The sequence below is a fragment of the Schistocerca serialis genome, chromosome 9 (genome assembly GCF_023864345.2).
Source record: "Schistocerca serialis cubense isolate TAMUIC-IGC-003099 chromosome 9, iqSchSeri2.2, whole genome shotgun sequence".
NCBI lineage: Eukaryota > Metazoa > Arthropoda > Insecta > Orthoptera > Acrididae > Schistocerca > Schistocerca serialis.
In genome coordinates, this window is record NC_064646.1 from 30,913,924 (window position 1) to 30,939,465 (window position 25,542).

The 25,542-nt window shown below is 37.0% G+C and overlaps 1 protein-coding gene across 5 annotated transcripts in view; it reads right to left on the reverse strand.

The window, feature by feature from the left end:
- LOC126419273 (PDZ and LIM domain protein Zasp-like) overlaps positions 1-25,542 on the reverse strand; it is a 292,415-nt gene that overhangs the window by 64,905 nt on the left and 201,968 nt on the right. For 4 of the 5 annotated variants that reach the window (XM_050086440.1, XM_050086439.1, XM_050086436.1 and 1 more), the window contains exons 2-6: positions 20,763-20,914; positions 10,617-10,782; positions 8,490-8,629; positions 8,244-8,344; positions 2,297-2,513 (exon numbers count right to left, since the gene is read on the reverse strand). In XM_050086440.1, the coding sequence (XP_049942397.1) occupies positions 2,297-2,513; positions 8,244-8,344; positions 8,490-8,629; positions 10,617-10,782; positions 20,763-20,914 (776 nt within the window). Of the gene's footprint in view, positions 1-2,296; positions 2,514-4,082; positions 4,231-8,243; positions 8,345-8,489; positions 8,630-10,616; positions 10,783-20,762; positions 20,915-25,542 lie in introns of all 5 variants that reach the window. The other variant, XM_050086438.1, reaches the window with a different exon arrangement.

A 25,542-nucleotide genomic window follows, 5' to 3' on the forward strand; every position in this document is an offset into this window, starting at 1 on the left:
AATTTTCTGGTAGCATTAAATGTTTGAGAGGTAGCAAAGCAAATTTTAAATCTAAATTGAAATCACCTTTTCTGGTGATCTTCTTGCATCCCACAGACAAAACTGTAATTAAAATCTAGTAGAATCAGCAGTACAGAGGAGAAAGATGTTCACTTTTGTTGTGAAGTTTTGTTATGTTTCATGAGTAACTTGAGAAATGTCAAGACTAACAGCTTCACTTTTATTACATTTAAGCTAAAGTGATATGTAATAAGCCCATAACTGGCCATTGGGCAACCATACATACAGACAAATCATGTATATTTATTTCAGAAACTGGTTCATTTAATCTGATTTCAGTAAAAAAATGTGCAGGTGATGTAATTCATTTTGAATCAAGCTGTACAGAGAAAGCTGGAATACACTGAACAAGTAATGATCTGTTAATACACTATCATGTCCATTACCTCAATTTCTAACTACTTCAGACAGCTGTCCAAATGTATGGATGTTTCAAAGAGCTGTGCCTCAGAACCATTAAGAACAGAGCAGTTCTTCAGACGATATTCTCTCTTCAGAATTGTACTTTTGCAAAAGACACCAGTTGGTGTCTCCATGCAAAAAAAAAAAAAAAAAAAAAAAAAAATGCAATAAACAATTCTTTAAATGCCCTTTACATCACCTCTATCTCTTCCTCTTTTATACTTGTTACTGACTCACAAATGGCGTCTCAGGTTACTGAAGCATACCTGTGTGGTGGTGTTCAGCTCTGAAGTAAGCTGGTTTGATTCCTGATGATCGAAGAAATTTTCACTGCTGTTATTTGGTTGGGAAGGGGAGGATAGTTGGTGGTATAAAGTTCCAGATTACTAGACTTTGCATCAATATAAAGTATTACATCTCAAACTTCTCTGCAGTGTCTCATGAAGCAAAAGTACGTGACACTATTGATGGTGACCTATCCATTAAAATGGGGACCATAATGCCTATGGTCCCATTTGCAATATTCAAGAGGAGTAGCCTATGTGCTGGCGTCAGATTCCACCCTCTCCCTCCTCTATTATCTTACACCACAAACATGACACCATACACATAATCATTACAGTCACCTAGACTCAGCAGATACATGTAACATACAACTCTCAACTTCACAAGGGAGAGGTACCACTGTGCAAGAAGGAAAGAACAAATGTGGTGGCTGAATCTACCCCTCAGTGTCTCCCAACCAACCACACCATACAATAATCAATCACTGATGCACAATCCTTTGTGTATACCTTTCTTATGTTAAGCCATGTAGCAGGAATTCTTGGCTCCAAGAACATCATCTGATATTTATATCAGAAAACTTAACATGAATTTTTACTCTATTTAATCTTGTTGTCTAATTTTTTTAAATGCAGTTTTGCAGTTTATGGATTACAAGACAGGCAACATAATGTAAATTACATTTGTCAGTTTTAAAATGAACCAATACATTTCAAGGCTACATGGGACATTTCTACACTACTACAAACACAGAAATAAAAATTAAAACATGAATGGAATTGCACAAAGACAATAAAGTAGTTGCAGAGACAGACACAGCACTCCAGATGACAAAGGTTGTATAGCAAATAATGTTGTTATCACCTATGAATTCCCATGGCCGGCTGCAATCATGTATAATACAGCATTGCTAATGTGTCATTACCATCAAGATAGTGTTCTGTTAGTGTGAGAAAAAAAGGGGCACAAACAGAACATTGGTGACTGACATGCACAATTTCATTTTATTGACCTGGAAAATTAATGATGAATAGTTTGTTTCCACACCTACACTCTAGAATGAGTATATTTCAGTTTCGTAGTATATTTCACTTTGCACATGGAGAAACACAGATTTTGTTTCAATCAAAGATATGAGAAACATTATTTCTCACCACAGATATCATTAAAAGAAACTAACTTGGTATATGTTTTAAGTGTTCTAGCTATGACAAAAAATGTGTTAGCCAACTGTCTTGAAGTGAAGTCAAGTAACATAAAGTATAGTAAGCAAATTTGCAAGTTTAACCCTCCATCTGTGTTCATTTTAATAGTTTTGTTTGCTATTAACACAGTGTTGTATGATATTACATAGGTAACAGACAAGAAGATGTCAAGGTAACAAGCAATCATGCAATTTCACATTCTCTTCAGCTACATGTATGACATTCTCAGTTGGTGGATAGCATTTTTGAACCATTTCCACCCAACCACAAAGAGAAAAAGGAATGTAAACAGTTAGTGAATTCTACAGGAGCGAGCCTCGTATTACAGTTGGGCAGTCACTTACACAATTGGCCTCCCACAGTCACCACAGGTGGGAACACCTTCAGACGCACCAGCAGTAGCGGTGGGGGCCATGGCGCTGGTGGCACCAAATGGGGCACTCGGGACAGAGCCTGGGGGTGGCAGCTGCTGGGCCAGGGGTGTGAGCGGGCGGGGAGATGTAGCCCTACCTCCCACTGCATGGCTGGCACGCGAGAAATACGAAGGCCCTGACGGAACCACTGGGGGCGCATGTGTGGTAAGTTAGTTGTTTAATGGCGTCGGTATACCACTTATACTGGAACGCTGCTAGTCTCTGCTCCTTATATTTATATACAAGTGACCCAAATGCCATATAATTTCACACATAAATGTTTGAGTGTGATGGAAAATGTAATAAATATGAACTGCTGCACTGATTCTGTTTCACTGAAAAATTTTGAGATCAACTTGGAAACAATTTAAATGGTGCTACTATTGACAGACTGTGAACAGGCTAACACTTACAGTCACTTGTCCCTAAGTTGGATGTTTTACTTAATACAGCTTTTGTGGACCAGGTGCTTCAAAGCACTACTGATTTCTGGATATAAGACCTTATTAGTAGGCATTATGAAAAAAGTAAAAGGGACACATGCTCACTTAAAATGGCATGTCAATGAACTTTACCACCTTAGCATTTTGTTACTAATTCTGTACATAAGGTGCATTAATTATGTTAAGTGGTTTCCTTAATAAAAAGAAATACTTTCAGTGGGTTTTACATTATCTTGCATTTCTCTCTACCCATTTTTAACAATCTGTACTAAATAATCCATCCTTTTTAGTAACCTACATTTTTTTTCTTGTCACTCCTACAATTGTTATACAATACAGCCACAGATGGCTTATCGTATTTCCAACCTCTTCTCTCTCTGGCACCATCTTTCAAATAACTTCAATTCATTTTTATACCGTTTTTTCACTGCACATATTTTGTTTCCACACAGTGTCATGCTTCACACATATTACTATAGAAAATTTGTCCTTACATGTGGACTTTTGAGTTCTTTTGTCTAACAAGGCTTCCTTCAATGCGTCCCATTCTGTTTGTTTTGTCCTCCTTGCTTTATTGATCTTCAGCAAGCACTCTTTATAGATACCAGAATTCTTACAGATCTTCTGTCACATATTCCCCAATTTTAACACCTAACTGATTTCTATTTTGATTCCATTAAATTATTTTTTTACTTAATGTTGTTAATCGACAACCCAAACTTTGTGCTAAGTATACTGTTCACTACATTTAATAATCATCTTCATCTATGTCATAACAGTAGTGTTGTTTGTAATCAAGGTATTACTGCTTGTTCTCCATAGAACTTCTGCCGCTGTTATGATCTTTCCTTTCACTGCCTCATCAACGTGTATGTTAAAAGATGAGTAGCAATAAAAAAAAAAAAAAAAAATTATCTTGCACAACTTTAACTTGGGCTCATTTTCCCTTGCTTTGCATTTTTATTAATTCCACTTATATTTCTCAAGTAGTAGATAAATAAATTGTTAATTGTCTACTTAAACTGCTGAAAATAACTAAGACAAAATCTAAAAAACCTAAGTGCAGAGTCACAGTGAATACAGTTCCTCATTAGAATTCTGGAAAAAGTCCACTCGGCAGATTGGTTTTAATCAACTTATAAAGCATTTATCTTTTATTTCTCACACTTGAAATTTTGTGAGGAAAAAAGAATTTTAGAAGCAAAATGGCATGTGAGGCACTTACAGGTGCTGAAAGAAAGATGATAAGTTACAATATGAGGAAACATACTTACACAATAAGCCGTTCACACTCGGCACAGATATTCTGACCTGGGGGCAGGGCGTCGTGGGGAGTGGAGGGTGCAGGCTTGGTCTCAGGGGCAGAAACATGTCGTAAGCCAGACACAGGGGGCACACCAGTTGCAGATTGCGCTGACACATCTGTGGTAGTCGTGGTACAATCAGGAAATACAATATACAAAGACATACATTTAAGGTCTTAAAACTGACAGTACACTGCAGATAGTTTTGTTTCAGAAGACATGTTAAACAGCATACAATATGCTGCAACTGTAGATACTATTTTTATAAGGACAGTCAACAGTGAACTCAGATACCAGTAAAAATTTCAGAGGTGTACATTAGAGTGCAGTATAACTGGAGATTAATAGCAGAAGAACTACATATGATGGGCTCATAGTACGTCTTATTTTGTTCTGACTGTGTTTTACAGTTAAAGTAAAAATTAGCACCAAAAATTGAAGAAAAAAAGTATTCTCATTAATTTCTTGAGGTTGATGGTATTGTATATGGGCCATAGGGCCATCACTTGATAAAGTAGTCCACTATTTTATTTGAAAAGTATTTTATCTTTTTTCTCACAATAACTGGTGTCATTGCACCTGCCTTTCCAGGCAGATAAAAAGCTTTTTAAGCAAAAACTCAAAAATAAAACTGACATCATCTGCTTGGGGATTTCAGAGTTGATCAAAAATGGCAAAAATAATTAGCAAGTAGCAGGAAAAAATATTGAAGACATCAAAAATCAAAACCCAATGGATCAAAAAAATTGCCTTTTGTTTACTGTCAACCATGAAAAATTTGAATGTTTGTATACACACAACAGGAGCAGGTTTCTTATAATCAGGAACACTTCCAGGATCAGCTGTGCAGAGCAGTTGACATTTAACTTCAGATACAATATTTAAAAAATCTGCTGCATTTGTAATTACTGCTTCACAATAAATACACTAGTTAAATTTTTTTAAAAGTAAACAAATACTGGTGAAATTCATATTGTTTGGCATTCTACTCAACCAAATTATCACAATGTAATATGAATTTCAAACAAAGCAAATAACAAAATATAATTGATCAGATAAAAAATCTATTCACCAAGTGGCAGCAGGAGGAAACACGTAAAAGTTAAGGCAATGTGGAAGCTTTTTGAGCCAGTTGCTCCTTCTTCTGGCAGAGGGACTGAAGAGGAAGGAGAGCGATGAAGGAAAAGGACTGGTGAGATTTAGGAAATGGGAAGAGTCACGAAAAAGTTTTCCAGAACCATAGGTCAGAGAAGACTAACTGGATGGGTGAGAGTTTTTCTTTTTCATCCTGTCCGGCAAGTCTTCCCTGACCTGGTATTGTGGGCAACTTTTCCATAATTCTCCCCATTTCCTAAACCTTGTCAGTCCTTTTCCTTTATCCTTATTCCTTCTCCTTCAACCTTTTTGCCAGGAGAAGGAGACAGTGGTTCTGAAAGCTTGAAAATTTCCGCAGTTTTTATATGTGTTTTTTCCTGCCATCCCTTGGTGAGTAGATTTTTCATCTATTCAAGTTTGTCATATTTTCAAAAATTGATTACTTTTGTTAATGCATTAAAGAATGTAATAAGTTTTTACATTTGAAAAAATATTATCCCACAACTGTACAACATACAGGGTGGTCCATTGATAGTGACCGGGCCAAATATCTCACAAAATAAGCATCAAACAAAAAAACTACAAAGAACAAAACTCGTCTAGCTTGAAGGGGGAAACCAGATGGTGATATGGTTGGCCCGCTAGATGGCGCTGCCATAGGTCAAACGGATATCAACTGCATTTTTTAAAAATAGGAACACCCACTTTTTATTACATATTCGTGTAGTACCTAAAGAAATATGAATGTTTTAGCTGGACCACTTTTTTCGCTTTGTGATAGATGGCGCTGTAATAGTCACAAACATATGGCTCACAATTTTAGATGAACTGTTGGTAACAGGTAGGTTTTTTAAATTAAAATACAGAACGTAGGTACGTTTGAACATTTTAATTCGGTTGTTCCAATGTGATACATGTACCTTTGTGAACTTATCATTCCTGAGAATGCATGCTGTTACAGCGTGATTACCTTTAAATACCACATTAATGCAATAAATGCTCAAAATGATGCCCATCAACCTCAATGCATTTGGCAATACGTGTAATGACATTTCTCTCAACAGTGAGTAGTTCGCCTTCCGTTGTGTTCGCACATGCATTGACAATGTGCTGACGCATGTTGTCAGGCGTTGTCAGTGGATCATGATAGCAAATATCCTTCAACTTGCCCCACAGAAAGAAATCTGGGGACATCAGATCCGGTGAACATGCGGGCCATGGTATGGTGCTTCGATGATCAATCCACCTGTCATGAAATATGCTATTCAATACCGCTTCAGCCGCACATGAGCTATGTGCCGGACATCCATCATGTTGGAAGTACATCGCCATTCTGTTATGTAGTGAAACATCTTGTAGTAACATCGGTAGAACATTACGTAGGAAATAAGCATACATTGCATCATTTAGATTGCCATCGATAAAATGGGGGCCAATTATCCTTCCTCCCATAATGCTGCACCATACATTAACCCGCCAAGGTCACTGATGTTCCACTTGTTGCAGCCATCGTAGATTTTCCGTTGTCCAATAGTGCATATTATGCCGGTTTACGTTACCACTGTTGGTGAATGACGCTTCGTCACTAAATAGAATGCATGCAAAAAATCTGTCATCATCCCGTAATTTCTCTTGTGCCCAGTGGCAGAACTGTACACAATATTCAAAGTCATCACCAAAACATTCATATTTCTTTACATACTGCATAAATATGTAATAAAAAATGGGGGTTCCTAATTTTTAAAAAAAGCAGTTGATATTCGTTTGACCTATGGCAGTGCCATCTAGTGGGCCAACCATAGTGCCATCTGGTTTCCCCCTTCAAGCTAGACAAGTTTTGTTCTTTGTAGTTTTTTCATTTGACGCTTATTTCATGAGATATTTGGCCTGGTCACGATCAATGGACCATCCTGTATACAGGGAGAGTCAGGAGGAAAGGTAAATGTTTTGACACTTGACAGCATTAGTGATTCTGAATAAAAAAGTTGATGTGGACATATGCCCTATTCTGAACGGTTTCCGAGATAGAACACTTTTAATGTACATTTCTATTTATTTTTTGTATTATTAATTGTCATTGTTTACGATGTACCACAGTAGTATAGAGGAAGCTGAGACAAACATTTTGATACAGGACACTAGTTGGAAAACTACCTCAAACTGGCCTACAAAAAGTACTTAAGTTACAGCACACACTTGTCGCGCGAGGCTTCCAATATTCTCGCAATCTCTTTGTGCAAACTGTTAGTCCTAGACAAAAAATAAATAGGACCTTTTTTGTTGCAAATTTAATTTATTTTAATAGTGTACTGAGACACATTATTCGTTGGAGTGTGCAGTTTTCAAGTTATTAAAGAAAAACATATAAAAGTGATATTAAACATGTTCTGTCTCTGAAACCATTCGCAATAGGGCATATGTCCATAAAAAGCTTTTTGTTCAGAATCACTAATACTATCATATCTCGAAGCACGTACCTTTCCTTCTGACTCACCCTGTATATTGTGATGCTTCCAAGGTCAATAAACTCTTTCTTGGTATAAGTGACTTCAAGAAAGTTAATTTGCATCTTATGGTTACACAAAAAGAACAAGAAAAAGCTTGAAAAATAAAAATTTACTCTTCTATAGCTAAACAGAAATAAATACTTTGTTTTTCAGGTTAACAAACTCGTAATTGACTACTGAGTCCAAGAATTTAAAAAAAAAATACATAAATAAAGATACATAACCCATGACTTCAAATGCATGAAAGAAGGCAGAAACTCTTTTATGAAAAAGACAGAGCAAGAATCACCTGTCCCTCTCTTTCTATTACAAGCTAAATGGAACGGTAACATGACTGAGTTACCAGCATACAACAACTGAAGTAAGACAGAAGTTGTACTATGATGGTATTTCTGTTTAGTTTGTTACTCTGTTCTAACAATGAGATGTCTGCCTTTAAAAAAGATCCTTGCATGTGTGACAACCTATCTGATTTGGGTAGACATTTTTACATGTCACTGAAAAATAAGTGTGACTATCCACACCATACCTGGTTCGGGCTCCCTTGGTTCCTTGTCAATTTCCTGGACCATTTTAAATACCTCACTTTTTTCTGCATTATAGTTCTTCTCATTCTTCTTGAAATTGACTCTATTGAAAGTTAAAAATGGATAAGTTAATTACAAAGCATTCTAATTAAATAATACAACTTGTTATAAAATGCTGTCAAATGTAGGAATATTTGGATAAAAAAGGGATCAGTACTAAATTTAAATTTGATATCTTTATAGCTTACCCAAGGACTCCACCTGCAAGAACCTCAGCCTGAGCTGAGAGTGTCTCAGCTATGGTTTCTTCACTATACATTCCAACTGGTGAATTATACTGCTTGTTGACTATAGATTTCACAGTATCTGTACCCAGCGCACCATTGATCTGTGTACATGAGAAACATATCCATTATGTTATTGTATAAAAATTGAACACATCCCAACAGCAAACACAAAAATACCTACTACAGGAGAAACTATTTGTAATTCACTTACTGGTGAGATTCTGAATGGTAAATACAATGAAGAGAATAAAATGTATGGAAATTTATGCATATAATTTGTAAACAGTCTTCAAAATGTGATAATAAGATGGACATAATATGGCAGTGCAAAATTGCAAGTGGGGTAAATGAGAGGTATACGATCAAATGGAGCATCAGTGGAACTGAAAGGAATACACTGCAAATTAAAGGGCAGAATAGAGTAAAATAGAATAAAACATGCTTCATATTAGTAGATAAACATGTGAGAAAGCAGAAAAGAAATGATGCTGCAGGTCACACAGTTGAAATATTATGTACTCAGCTAAAAATATTTTACACCTTTCCTTCTGTTGGAAGATTTCTTCATTCCAACTACACAAGAACGTACATTCTAGTACTACTACAAATGAACTGCTGTCAGAATCTGGGTATACTGGTTAAGGGGCTCTGGAAAGGCTCAAAATCATGAAAAGTTCAATTTTTACTTTTTTGCGTTTTCTGAATCTGCACACTATTACCTTTTAATAGATATATAATTTATTCAATTCCGAAGACTACAACTATTTTTAAATTTTTTTTTTAAATGTGTTCTACATGGGCGTGACCCACTGTGGCGCTGTTAAACTGCTGTCAAATGGTGTTATTATTAACGTCCGTGTTCATCAGGTACATTTTAGTGATGTGAGATAAAGTATGTGTTGTGGCTAACCTGTGATGGTTCAATATATATCGCTGGTGTGATTGTCGATTGTTTCATGTTTATTTACTCTGTCGTTGTCTCGAAAATATTCGTAATTAATTCTGTTTCTTGAGTCTCTGTTTTGTTGAAGTATAATAATGAGTAAAAGTAAAGTTATTAGAAATCCTCTGAAGGCTTTTAAGAAAAGGAGAAATGTTGGAAAGCCAAAGGTATGTGTTATTACTGTAAACAATAAAGACGATAACCAAGTGAGTGAACCTAACCTCTCAAGTACACCTGCCCATAGCAGTCAAAGAGGGAAAGAAAATACTTCTCAGGAGAAGCTTGGTTCAATGAGTGAAAACTATGAATGTTTTATGGGCGAATCGGATGTGAATGAAATATTTGATATGTCGGTTCTCAAAGGAATTTTTTCAAACTGTGTAAGATGTATTCATTGTAGTGAAGTTGGTCTGGAACTCTCCATAATAAAGCACGTAAGACTTGCTAATGAAATACAACTGAAATGTGATAAGTGTTCATACATGACCACCTTTTGGAACAGTGTTGCAGTAACTGCAACTGAAGAAAATGGTAGCAAAATCTACGAACACAACAACGAGCGATGCTTGCTTTAGACAAGGAACGCCTTCGGGCTGCAGACAGGGCTGTAAAGAGTCTAGAAATACAAGCAAGAGTAAACAGGAGGAGTAACAAGAGGAAGCTGGAGGAGGAGTTTGCAGAGGGTGAAGATAATCCATCCTATGGACCTGGAATGCACTAAAAAGTTAATCCAATCTTTGTCGCTCGATTCCCAAAACTTTTATTTTCTCATACTAATTACATGTTTTCTAAGGATCTTCCAAACATATTTGTTTAAAACTTTCAGTAAATGTTACACAGTACCTTCTGCATAATTTAACACAGCCTTTTTCCAAAAAAACTGTATATTTTTTAATATATAAATAAAAAATTGCAAAAAAATGTTGTGAATTTTCATTACAATTGAAAAAAAAAAAATCATCTTTAATAACTGAACTAAAATTTTGTAAAATCCGTGTGTTAAGTTGTAGCCCATATTCCAATAAATAATCTGTAAAAAGTTCAACTTCCTACCTCAAATACTTTGTGAGGAAAGATGTAATTTATAAGCGTTATTTTAACATTGCAAGTATAGGGCGTTCCGGAGCCCCTTAATTCCCATTCACCTGAGGAGCAAAAGGCCTTGCAGAAACATTGTGTGCACTGCCAATGCGTGTGGCGGGAGCTGCGGGGCGGGCAGCAAGTGATGTCTTGGTGACGGGCCCAGGGTGAGCTCCTACGGGAGGTGTTGGTCCCACTGGTGTCACTGTGGGTTTCCAGGTGCTGCCGCCCCTGCAACATTAATCACTGCATATTAATAATCAACATAAGTAACACAAACATAAGCATAAAAAGTAACTACTTCAGAAATGTATGAAAATTTTTGCCAATTACCTGGAAAGGTAGTGAAACATAAATGCAAATTCCCACAGTTTGATTTTTTCATATTATTTTTTAATTTTATGTTGTAATGCATTCTCATAGCTCACTTAATTAAGGCTCCATGATATAATTCCTTGGTCAGGTTATTCAGAAACATAACTGCTCAGGGATTCAAAATAATGGTCACACCATATTTTCTTTGGCTTTTGCCAGAGAAAGTGCATTAAAACTTGGACTAGAAGACATGTTTGGTAATCAGGAATTTTGAGGCTGAAATTCATTAGCTTGTGACAGCCAGTCAGATTTTCATTTTAAAGAGAAAATTTTCAGCAAATGACAAAGAAAAAGCAATTCTAGCATTAAAAAACAAAAACTATTGTGGGTCACTCTGGAATACCCACTGAAGTTGTTAAAATAGAGCACAACATAACTGCACACCCAAGAGCTTCAGTATTAGCCAATGGTTTGAAGAAGGCTGCTTCCCATAGGTACTGAAGTATACCAGAGTTAGACCATTCTCCAATAAGAGGTCATGGTAAATTGTTGTCCTATGTCAAATTTACCAGTCACATTAAAAATATTTGAGAAAGTTGCTGTTGCCCAAATGCAAAATTTTATTGAAAAATATGCCATCGTCCCAATTACTCAGTTCAATTTCAACAAGGGAGAAGCAACATAGATGCAGTAAACAATTTTGTTGAGAAAATACACACGATTATCCAAAGCAATAAGGTTGCAGGAACTTTCTGTGCTCACACCAAGGCTTCTGTAAACCATGTCTTGCTTGTTTAGGGACTTGACATGTAGGGCATTATCGGTAGTGCCCTACAGTGGATTAAATCCTACTCGAGGAACAGAAAACAAAGAGTAATTATTACTATAAAAGGGGAAAATTATTATTCTGCCTGGAAAATACTGTTTCAGGATGTCCCACAAGCTTCATAATAGACCCTGCCTGTTTCTTTTTCTATGTCAGGACTATGATTTGGGGTTTTATTGGGGTGATTGTAGCTGCAAAGCCAGTAAAGTATCAGATGAGGCTCTCCTATGGAGTTGTAGATTATTGTGTCATGACAAGTGAATTGTGGAACAGTGAAGAAAGATTTGTGCCCTTCAGGCAGAATTAGAAATAAGATGTTTTAAATTAGATGGCTGAATGGAGAAAGAGACTATGAGAGCCAGGGAAATTTATTGTTTGATAACGAGCAATAAGAAAAAAGGAGGAAACCTTGAAAATCACATTTCAAATTCCAGTTAGCAATCAGTTTGACTTGTTACCTTAAATAGGAGAAGATCCTGAACCAGTGTTCGAGCAAGGTGTTGAGCAGTAGGCTCACAGTAATAACTTTAAGGCTGGGCCAGTAGAAAATTCAAGTAAAAGAAAAGAGTCCTTTGCTAGGTAGAGTCACACGAGGGGTGGAGGCCAAATGCTACAGGAAAAGCTAGGTGTAGAATAACAGGTCACAAGCATAATGAAACCTTGTGCCAAGCTTCCCCTGGTGACAGAAAACATAGGGGCCTTGTGCAGAGGTTTTGATGAAGAGGATCGGGTAGTTAAGGAAAGACGAGCAGGAAACAACCTTGTCTAGAGTATAGTGTTAAAAGTGGCCCACAAGAAATAAGAGCAGCAATAGCACACACTCATGTGGGGGTTTGTGGGGATTTTGCAGTACCATGACCAGCCCTCAGTTAATACAACTGTCAGTCATGAAGACAAAGAGCTGGGTGTATTTCATTTGACTGAAACAAAGTCTCATATCTGTGCTGTACCTGTTGCTGCAACTGGAAAATGGGGATACATAGACTGTGGCCTAAGCCTGAATAGGAGGGGGAAGGACAAATTAGCTGAGCATCTTGCAGAAAGTTTAAAGGGGGAGGGGATGGGGGCATAAGCACACAAGGTAAAATCACTGGCATTATTGAAATCAGAGGGGTACATTTTTTAGGTTAGAGCCATATCATGGACAGAAAGTCCTGAAAGAAAACAGAACAGAACAGGACTATCATACATGCAACAGTTTAAAATAAGGTATAATTAATTTGTTTCATCAGAATATTAGGTGGCTCAAAAGTAAAGTAGATGAGCTTCTTGTATGTCTAGGAGATCTGGAAAATTCTAAATTTATATATATTCTGGGCCTCTCTGAAAACAATGTAACCACATGGATAGAGGAGTTAAACAAAATGCTTTGCATCATTTTCACGTAGAGTGAACATGGAAAAGGTGGACACAAAGTCAAAAATGTTGATACAACCAGTTTTTGTTTGGATCAGAACATAAAGCATGTACTTGTGAGTTGTTACTGCAGAATGCTTCGTTTGTAATTGTAGCCACAAACGTATCCACAGTAGGAGGCAAGGCTGCCTGTGCCCCTATCTCTCTGGGGTAGGAAATAATGTAGTGTAGTCAGGTGTTATTCTGTCAGGGAAATTGTTTGAAAGTCAGTATTACACAGGTTTTTAACTGGGTCAAAATGTAACTTTTTTATGGCTACTTACAAGTCACCATTCATCTCGCAAAATATTAAAAATACTCTATACCCACAGTTCTTGCTCCCACTCCCACAGAATATTGTGTGGATGCCCAAGAATTGTAACGCTACAGATTCTGTCTAGAAAATTTTCAGCTATTTATGAGAAATATAAATGCTTTATGAAGCTACCTGTCAGATAAGAGGTAACAGTTAGTAGTTTGTGGAGATTTCAATGTAGATTGCTTATAAGACTCTGACAGGAAAAAGGAACTGGAACCGTTATTTGTCTGTTGCAATCTGATTTCAACAATAAATTTCCCAAGTCATGTGCAGCCAGACAGCAGGACCCTGACTGGTAACATTTTTTAGACAGTTGTTCAGGCTCAAATAAATTCATGTGCACTCAAGTGTTAAAGGACTATCTGTTCATGATGCACAATTGATGAAAATAAATGATGTAGCACCTTACAGCTCTGACACATGTTCATATAAAATAATGAAGCTTATTAATGAGAAAATGGTGCAACATTTTAAGAATAAGTTAAAATAGGTATATACAGAAAGAGATGCTAACGTGAAATTCACTATATTCCACATTAATTTTTGTCAATATTTAAAAGTAGCTTTCCTTAAATATCCAGATCCTTAAAAGTTATTGAGAAAGTCTATTAAGAAAACAAGTGCGTCATTGATAACAAAAGAGATTAAAATTTTATGTAATAGGAAAAGAGAAACTAATATAGAGGTCAGAATAAGTTGAAATCAGACATTACTTGCATTCTGCAAAAAATACTACAACATTTTAAGGAAAGCCATTAAATTATCCAGGAATATGCAAGTCTTGACAGAAACTGATAATGCAAATAATAAGATTAAAACTATATGGGATACTGTGAAATGGGAGACAGGATAACCATAACAATTTGGCTATAGGAAAGAATCCCTAAACAATGTCAGCATGCTGTAATCCATCCAGTTCACACGAAAGGGAATAAAACAGATATAAATAACTACAGAGGGACTTTTTTGCTGCCAGTTACTTACAAAGTTCTTTCAAAAATTATACTTAAAAAGCTTGAAATACAAACAGACCATTTAATTGGTGAATATCAGGCAGATTTTAGGGAATATAGATCCAAAGACTCAATCTCAAGACAGTCTTACAAAACCACTTGGACAGACAAATGGTTGTCACCTTTATATTCTACAAAAATCCATGTGGTTCAGTAGATAGATGTACGCTACTAGAAGAGTTTAAAATGTGTAGAAAGACAATAGTGTTGATTAAACGAACATTAACTTATACCAGTTCAAAAGTTAAATTACGATGCAAAATGTCTGTACCTTTTGATATAAAAACAAGGGTCTGGCAGGGACTGCCTCCCTTAGCATTCAGTCTTGTACTAGAGAAGTAATTAGACACAGGAAAAAGAAGTAGAAGGAATAACCACTGGCAAACTAAATGAAATTAAAATTCATTTATGATGTGTTGCTTATGCACATAATCCAGCAATCTTTAGAAACAACAGATAAAAGCTCCATGAAATATCAGCTAGAAATTGACTGAAAATTTCTTAAAAAAAAAAAAAAAAAAAAAAAAAAACAATACATTGAAGGTTCTCCTTGATACCTAGATGGACAACCTATGTTTGCACAGTTTGGCAATATATTTAGATACAATTAAAAGTCAATGTATTGTAATGCATAGTTAAAATATTACATCACAGTAGTCAAATCTGAAGTGTTGTATGTATCAGAGACTGTAAGCATTGGAGGCAGATCATTAATCCTCAGCTGGTAACATCCATCTCTTAGGCGGGTATAAAAGCTTTCAATGTACGAGATTGTATTGTATTGTATTGTTCACATACGTGCATTGTTACTTGGATCTGATATTTCAGCTTTGCTTCATTCATGTGTTGAACTTGCTACTGTGCTGATGTCATTGTTTCATTTCCATGATAGTATTGTTTTACTCGTGCACAAATGTCAGTCACATTGTCTCACAGGCGGATATTACCGTAGAGGTAAGATTTTTACTCCGTCTGACAGACGGATATTACACTAAGCGAGTAAGTTTCTTTTTGTTATACTCCTTACTTTTCAAATATCTCATTACTTGTAGATGGCTACTAGTGGAGGGATACCTTGTGTGTCACAAAGAAGCAAAATAATGGTGCAGATGGCTTTAGAGCAGTTTGAAGAAAGTGATGATGATTATCATTCAGACGATTCTTATGTTCCTGAGGAAGATCACGAATCAGATTCAGACCATGATAGTGATTCTGAAATAGATGTGGATGATATTCTCTGCACGTCCGAGAATGAACGAGGTGGTGTTGACTCTCTTCAGAATAGGAAAAATGATGGCACTGAAATTGACACAATTTATCATGACAAGATGAACTGTTTCAGATGGAGTTCCAGAGTGCCCAATGGCAGTGCTAAGTCACCAAACAAAAATGTAATAAAAATTAGATTGTCATCATGGTTAGATCCTGCCAAGTTAGGTAACGATCCAGACCCAGAAGAAATATGGCGTTTATTTTTCAACTCTGAGATATTGGATGAGATAGTTGCACATACCAACTCAAAACTACAAGTGATAAGGAATAAATTACAAAATCCTTCATCTTCCAGTTATAAAGATACAGACAAAACTGAAATTGAGGCAGTGATTGGTTTGCTGGTCCTATGTTCCATTTTCAAGTCTGGACGTGAGAACTTGGCACCACTTTTTGCAAATGACTGTACTGGATGTCCCATTTTTCATGGAACCGTGTCTCTAAAATGATGTGAAGTTTTACTGGTGGCTCTCAGATTTAATAATGCATCTACTCGCAAACAGAGGAAGAGAAATGATCCTGCAGCAGCTGTGTCCAATATTTTCAACATCTTTATTTCTAATTGTCAAAAGGTAATTCGATTGGGAGTCATGCATGTGTTGATGAGAGTCTAATCCCATTTAGAGGAAGATGCCGATTCAAAATATTTATGCCCAAGAAACCTGCTAAATATGGCATTAAAGTCATGTGCCTAACAGATGCACATTCTTCATATTTGTATAATGCTTATATTTATGTGGGGAAAGATAGTGATGGAGCAACACTATCTGATGAAGAGAAAAAGTTCCAAAAGCCAACACAGTCTGTAATTCGTCTTTCCAAATGTATATATGGGACAAACTGGAATATCACAGCAGACAATTGGTTTTCCTCCACTGAATTGAGTAAGAAGCTGCTGAAAAACAGGTTGACATATGTTGGAACTCTAAAATCCAACAAAAGAGAAGTTCCAAAGGAGTTTCGCCCCAACCCAAAGAAAGAAGTGGGCTCCAGTATTTATAGTTTTATTACAGATCTTACACTATTGTCTTTTGTTCCAAAAAAGTCTAAGGCAGTTTTAACGCTGTCTTCAATGCACCACACTGCGTATACCGATGAAAGTAGCAACAAACCACAAAACATCAGTTTCTATAATGCCACAAAATCTGGCGTAGATGCTCTAGACACAAAGTGCAGCAACTACTCAGCTAAACGGAGAACGAGGAGATGGCCACTGGCAGTATTTTACTTCCTAATATCTGTGAGCTGCACAAATGCCTATGTTATGTATCTTCATAAAGGTATGATGTCAAGATTTGAGTTCATGAAGAGAGTAGGAATGAACTTAACCAGGCGTCATATGCAGAGAAGGCTCCAGATTCCAAACTTACCAGATGACCTCAGACAAATTATTTCAGGTATTTTGGGCGAAAAGCAAATATATGGGAATCCAACAAAAAGAAAAATAAGCGACAAGCTAGAAAAGAGAAAAAACTGTGTTTTTTTCCCTACACATTGAACAGAATGATGGCATACAAGTGTGTGAAATGTGATAAACCCAATTGCTCACAGTGCTCCAAGAAAATATGTAAAATGTGGGTAGAAAGTTTGTAATTTTTTCTGTTTATTTGCATGTATATCAAGATATTTGAGAAATCACATGTCAAGTTTAGAAACTAATTCATTTGAAACAGTAATGTTAAATTTTGTGAATTTTGCTAAGGATTAATATACTTTATAACCTATGTCATGTAAAAACTAGTACTTAATTCTATAATTTTTTCATATTGTTTTGCAAAATGTAATTGAAAGAGAATAAAAATATTAGTATTAATTTTTCATGAAGCTTTTAAATTGTTATTTATTTTCAATATTCTCTACAGTGGAAATTCTTTGAAAAATTTGGTCATCGCGTAAACGCCAATTTTTCACATGTTACCACCTAAGGGTTAACTAAAGACATAGAAAAAGAAGTAGGAAAAATGCTAAGGAAAATTTTTGGTCTGATTTGTGTTTGCAAGTATTTTTCAATATCACTTTATAAATGTAGCAGCAAAAATTGGATTAAATGAATCAATTGAAAAAGTAAGAAAATATATTAAAAATCGATCAAAAAAAACTTTAAGCACCAACATCTTTCACTGAAATTAATAGAATTATAAAAATTATAAAAAGCAAAAGCCCATGCAGCACTGATGGAATTTCAAACAGAATTTTGAAAATTTGTTCTAACTTAATGTGTGATGTCCTCAGAAATATATATAATGCATCAATGGCACAGGGAATTTTACCAGACAGATTAAAATATACAATTGTTAAACCTCTTCATAAGAAAGGTGTCAAGAATGACTGAATAACGAGGCACACAACAATGGATGTGTATGCACCACTGCTAGAATTGCACACTGTTTGGACCTTCAACAAATGTGGAGTGGCTGATGCTGTTTGTTGCTTTCTTTGATGAGAAACAGTTGATTGGAAGTTACTAATTTTACCTTTCTTGTTCCATTTGCAAAAGGTACATGAGAAGAAAGATTGTAGTAGGCTACTATATACATCTGAATGTCTCTAATTTTACCCTCATAATCATTGCACTAGTTGTAAGTTGGAGGCGGTAATATGTTCCATATGTTTTACTGGAATGTGGCTTGCAGAATTATAGTTTGCAGATACATACATTAAAATGGTAGAAGATAAGATATAATAATATGAAACAGTATGCACATATAGGTAATAATGAAAGCTGGAGAACTGGCAGTAGCTAAAAGAGGTTGAGACAGCCATTTCCCATCATAGATGGATATCCAAAGAATCCAACCAGTTGATTGCTGCAGGTGTTTATTAGTAATCTCTCAATAGTTCACAATTCCTTTCTTGTAAGGCTCTCCCATCAGAGTCTGTTCAATATTTCTGGAATATTCTTACACTGAATAAACAACAGGAAGGAAACCAACTACCACTAACATTGCCAATTCCAGATAAAAATGTCAATGACTGCTGTGTACAAGGACAAGAAAATAGTTGGGATATCGAGCTTCATTGAATGATAGTAGCATAAAGTCTAACATCATTTTCACATCCGGAACATTCAGAGAAGGATGGGCTATTTGGGAGGTAGCTGGTTGTGTACAACTACAAAAAGCAGAACATTAGCTTTGAGTGTTAATCAGATATACAGTTTCAATTTATCATCAAAGAATGATGTTAACACATAATTTCCTACTGTAGTTAAAATTAAGTTCCTTTGTGAATGTTGTTACCTTGATTACTTTATTATTTGATGGATGGAAAATTTCACTAGGCGCTCTGTATGTGTACTGTGGTTAAAGCGGCACATTTTGTTTTTGATAACTCCTGTGATTACCATTTTCTGTTATAAGTGCACCCTTCAACTGACTGAAAGATATGTGTTAGAGAGAATCTTTTTTGCTTTATAATATATTAAGATTTCTCTCCATGCCAGTTGTGAAATAGAGAGGAGATAACAGCTGCTTATATATCTTCATGCATGTTATTATTAACTTCACAATCACCAAGAGAGCTTTCTGTGACAGCTTGTAGGAAAATTCAGTATTAATTTTTAAAAACTGATTTTTTAAAATTTTAGAGTGAGTTTTTAATGAGATGGTACATTTTTTATTTGAGAACTGCTTTTTAGCTTTTTCAGCATTTCTGTGACACTACCCTTCAGCTGAAATGACTGTGTGAACAGTTGCACTGACTGCTTCTCATGTAATCACTCCCTGTCCCCTGTTGGCTGAACCTGATGCAGATCCAATGTGAGGACCGTTCCAGTACAGGCTGCACAAATACTTCATTACCAATATTTTTCTTAGATAAACTGCATTTTCAAATATTTTACCAGTGGACCATGGTTTGCTATTTGCTTTATAGTCAAGACTCAAGCTTTGTGAGAGTTCTACACATTTTTGCTGCTACATGACTACATGGTGGGATTGGTGCGAGTTAATCCTGTGGGCAAAAACCAATGCCCTTTCTTTTAATAATAATTTGGCTATATTTGCACCAAGTTTAGGTTAAAAAAAGTCTCCAGTTATTGAAAAAAACACATAGATCTTAACTATCTGTTAGAAAAAGAAAGAAAACACACAGATATCAAGTAATAAAATATATTCAACAGATATATAATGAGGTTTGTTAACGGATGGAAAAGTTCCTAAAGAACATTATCCAGAATAGAGAGACATGCACAAAAGTGATGTCTGCTGTGTCTCACAGAAGTATGACAGCAGCTTTACTGTTCACATCATACAATAATTACTCAGTGGATAGTAATAGTTCCCATTTTATGCTTTTAGCAGATTCAGCAATTATTAATAATGAAGTGTTATATGAAATAAAACTGTAGTAATATCCAGTAAGACACTGACAAAATATTAGTCTGGTACCAAGTACGGCCCCTTGACAACACAGTTACAAGCCACAACTACACTTGGTCATGTCGTGTAAATAGCAGGGATTAACTAATTGTTAAGATGTGCACTGGAATATTTACATAGCCTCTATTGCAGCTAAATGGAGGAAAGATCTCTATTCATTGGTACACTGCAGCTTACCCAAAAAGAGGTCGCTTATCAAACACTCCTATGGTCAATACTGGGGAGCTGCTCGAGAGTGTGAATTCTTATTCAATCAGATTAACAGGGGACATTAATGAGCATATCCCAAAAAGAAAGATATGAATAATAACAGAACAATTTGCCTCATGGGAAAGGGTAATAAAAATTTTAAAAAGTCTCAACTGACATATATTCAGAAAAATGACTGCAAATATCTGGTGAAAAGTTACTCATCAAACCACAGAATTTATTTTCAAGGTGGAAAAATCTACAAAAATTCCTCGTCTTCCACACCATCTTTCCCACAAAGAACATGATGGTCAAATTAGACAGAGGCATATAAGCAGTTATTCATCTCTTACTTGTCCCAACCAATGCACTCTACCATGGTAGGTAGATATATCTGTTGAAACCTAAATCTTGTCAATACAGAATTGAGTACTTTTTCTACATAGTGTCAAAGCAATCCATGTTTTTGATAATTTGTAAGATTTGCATGAGCTGGTACAAACCTCTGCACGGCGAGCTCAAAGGAGTTGCCAGCGCGGACAATAGCATCCTGCGCCTCCTTGTGGCGTAGATTGAACAGCTCGACGTCATTGACGCGGATGAGAGCGTCACCAGCCTGTAGACCCGCCTTCTCAGCCAAGCTGCCGCCATTCACCTGCAAACAGGGGACCAAAGTTTTCACCTAAGAAATGTGTACAAATGTAATTAAGACTGGAGTGTGCATGCTTCCCTCCCCCCCACCCCCCCACCCCCATAAAAAACACACACACCACCAATATCTTGGTTGGGTGACAAAGTGATCTATTGTGTAGCCAAAGGCTGGAAAGCAATGATCTGGCTGTGTTGGTGATGCCAATGAATGTGAGTATGAAATATAGGTTGTGATAAGAAACTGACCTGTATGTTCACACTGTATTTAATGCTGTTTTGTGATAAAAACAAAAACTGCAAGATAAATTCAGAAAACCTGTATTAGATAACTGTCAATTCTTTAATGGACCATAATATGTACATATAACATACATAAATTATGGAAGGTGTGTGCAGGGGAAGGGGGGGGGGGGGGAAGCTCCTTACCCAAATTTCAAACAGAACTAGGCTGTTTTCTCTACTCCAGAATAGCAGTATTTTATTAGATATGTTCAGTATGAGTAATATAATAATTCTTTAAGTATGACGAGAAATTACACTGTTAAAGTTAATCAAAAATTTGAAGATATGTGGGTACAAAAACCACCACAGACATTTATGTTATTAAATAGGAAATAATTATCATGGCAGGTGTATTTATTACAGTCACATACAACAAGTGTGGTTAAAACTGAATCAAAAAGTTGTAGGGTATGTTCTGTAATTCCCATCATGAAGTCTCAATAAATCATTTTATTTATTGTGCACCATTAGTTCTCATTAATCTCAAACACTTCTCTGCAAAGAAGAATAACACCAACTGTTTCATTTTCCATGAATACTAAATTAATACCTACTCTCTAATACTGCAGCTCAATGTTGCACTTGGTACACTGGCTGTTTAAGAGTAAGATCCCAGAATGGAATGGAAGAAATAAAAATGTAGAACTTAACTTTTAGACAATGAGACCATTTGAGGCAGAGCACAAGCTCAGACTGAGGAAGAATGAGGCACATGTAGTTAAACTGAATAACAAAACATAGCCAAAGATTATGGAAATGTTACCATATGGTGGAAGGTCCATGGGCTGCAGGAGGAGAAAAAGAGACAAGAGTAAAATAAGATTTACAAATGTAAGTGTGGGGCAGATAGAGGGGGACTGCAGAAAACAGAATGGAGTGGAAAGCCATCAGTTATTATCTGTGGTCCCCTGGCCCTGATAACATTGAGCAAGAAAACATATTTTTTTGATAAATCATTTTATTCATTTTTTCAACATTCCCAAGATGTCATTACTCCCTATACATCTCCAAATCATTCTCTGCAAAGAAGAAGAATACTAACTGTTAAATTTTTCATTTGTGGTGAACACTGTGGCACAGCATGGCTCACATTCATGCTCTCACTGTCAAGTTTTATGCTGCTAAAACATGATATTATCATCATCTCCTAGCCAAAATTCTGGATTGTGTATCTTATGATGTATGTTGAAATGATGTATACTAGCATACGCATTTTGCTTGTAATTTATCCAAGTTGCTAATTAATAGCCAAATGCAGAAATATTTCTGAAATGCCAAAGTTTGTGAATTGTTCATAGGTATTGGAAATGACAGTGTACAAAAAGATGTGTGAAACCCAAACTACTAATAGTTGACTTAAATTTTAGCTCTGGGCTTCTAAGGTTATAATGAGGGAGAGGGGTGGTAGGGACCAGGAGGTCGAATGAGCGCATCAAGTTTGCCAAAAAAACAATGCTGCAGCATGTTGCCTTTATTATCAAATATAGCATCTAATTTATACTTTTGTATTTGAAAATCCTAACGTTTCAGTTTATATAAAATACTAACCTTTTGCACGTGAGTTCAGCTGCATACGCATATGGCAGGTACAAGGCATATTCAGAAAGTAAATATACTATGACCATAATGTGCTGTGCTTTTCTTCTTTTTTGAGGATTGACAAAACTGGATGTCACAGGGGAATTCTCTGACCAGAGAACATTGCAGTATGTAAACTCACATTGTAGTATCCACTTGTGAGAAAGACGTCAGTAAGAAATTCTGCCAAGTGTGAGTGACAGATCCACATCTGACTCACCTACTGCCACACATGAAAATGGTTTACACTGAAGGTGTTATAAACAGGACAAAGGTGTATGGCTGTTATAGGGATTTTAGTGGAGGCAGAACAAATGTTCATGAGAAACAGAGGAGTGGAATATCTTCCATTCGGACTGATGAGTTGGCGCAAATGGTCAAGGACACTGTTCATGAAGACCGCCAATTGACAGTGGATAAAATTTCTGTGATGTTTCCACAACTCTCCAGTATTCACCTGTACAAGACATCCACAGAAATGCTAAAATACTGGAAACTGCGCAAGATGGTTTCCAAAATAGCAGACAGATCGGCACAAGAAAAATCAGGTCAGTCACATCTGCGAGTTTCTTGAGTGACTTGAAATGGAAGGTGCGGATTTTCTGAGCTCTATTGTGGCTGCAGATGAAACATGGGTGCCTCATTATACACCTGAGACAAAAAGTGTCATTTTGCGACCAAAAATTCGTCATTCTGGCCAAATTTATGCTCCAGCAGGGACCATCAATGCACAGCAATATTGTGAGACCCTAAAAGAACTGAAAAGGAGCATGTAAAACAAAAGGAGTGGAGTGCTGACAGAAGGAGTGGGCTTGTTGCTTTACAATATCCATCCTCACACAGCCTTAGCCACCAATGCACTCTTGGACTCATTCTGTTGGGATGTTCTGAACCACCCTCTGTATTGCCCTGACTTTCTGCCTTCAGATTATGATCTTTTCACCTATCCGCAGGCACATAGGAGTAGAATTAAATTTTCAACCAACGAGTAGGTGCAGCAAGGGGTTACAAAGTGGAGGAAAGAGCTGGCAGGAGAGCTCTCCGAGGACGTCATAAAGAAACTTGTGTCATGGCTCACAACGTGCATTGAACGGGGTGGCGATTATGTGGAGAAATAGTCAACAAGTGTATCAATATGTGATTATGATTCAAGTGTATCAATAATATCCTGTACTTTTTTCCAAATACATTTTTTCTAAGAAAATATAAAATTTAGTACACTTATTTTCTGAACATGTCTTGTATACTACTTTCTTCCTCTCTCTCTCTCTCTCTATCTCCTCCTCCTCCCCGTCTCTTACCACCTCCACCTCCCCCACTCCTTGTCCATCCCCTTCTCCCCCTACCTCTATCTGTCTCCTCCTACCCCACTCTTTGTTCATCTCCTCCTCCTGCTCACTCTGTCCATCTCCTCCTGCCCTCGCAGTCTACCTCTTACTGCCTCCCCTCTATGTTTCAATATCATCCTCCCCATCTCATTGTCCATCTCATGTCTTACTCATCTCCCTGTCCATCCCCTCCTTCCCTCTTTATTCATCCATTTATTCTTATCCCCTCTCTCTGTTCCTCTTCCCTCCTGATCTGTCCACCTCATCCTTCCCCTCTGTCTGTTTCCGCCTCATCCTCCCACCACTATCTGTCCACCTCATCTCCCACCACAACCTGTGTATCCATCCCCTCCTCTCCCTTTCTCTGTCTATTTCATCTTCCCTCTTCTCACTACCCATCTGCTTCTCCCCCTCTCTCCCCTCAGCTGTGCCCATCCACACGTATACATCCAGGAACATATTCTGGTACCACCCACACACCAGAAATTGTGCAGGGCAGGGTTTAGCAACCCTCCTCACCCCACCTCACCCCTAAGGCAGCTAGGTGATCCTTCCCGCACTTCTCCCTAGACAAGAAGTAGTATGTGAACCAAATTTGATTGAAATCAATCCACTGGTTTAGAAGGAGATGTGGGAAGACTGCCACACATACAAATATTTTTACTCACATACAAGGGTTGACTTGAAAAGTAATGCCTCCACCTTCGTAACTCTTCAGCAGTTGGGAGCATTGGTATATGGCAGGTACTGGCTTGTTCCGTAGCCTCTTCTCTACAGCTCCAACTGGCAGAAATCCTTAGCAGCAAACGGTTATGTTGTTACAGTGTAAAGTATGGAACCCTGCACAGATGGTCGGTGAATGCAGTTTAAGCAACGTGCAGTCATTGAATTCTTGACAGCAGAAGATATCATCCCAAAGGAGATCATCAGAGAATGAAAGCAGTTTATGGTGATTGTGTTCATGTGAATACTGTGCGTCATTGGGTGAGTAAGTTTAAAAATATTGAGGCAGGAATATCTGACCTGCATGAAAAACAAAGAGTTGGACGTCCTGTGACAGCAACCACCGAGTTTCACAAGCAAAATGTTGACAGATTGATCCAGGACAATCGTCGTATCACTCAAGAGAGAAACAGCCAGCACAGTCGGCATTTCACAAGAACATATGGGTCACATTGTTGCTTTGCTTGGCTATCGGAAGACCTGTGCAAGCTGGGTTCCCCAGATGCTGACTCCTGAAATGAAAGGGCACAGACTTGAAATTTGCCAGGAACTCCTCTCGCATTACAATAATGAAGGTGATGCCTTTCTCCATTCAATTGTGACAGGAGACGAAACGTGGGTGCACCATTACGACCCGGAGATGAAACGTCAGTCTATGGAATATCGACACGAAGACTCGTCCTAGAAAAAGAAATAAAAGACGCAGCCTTCAGCTGGAAAA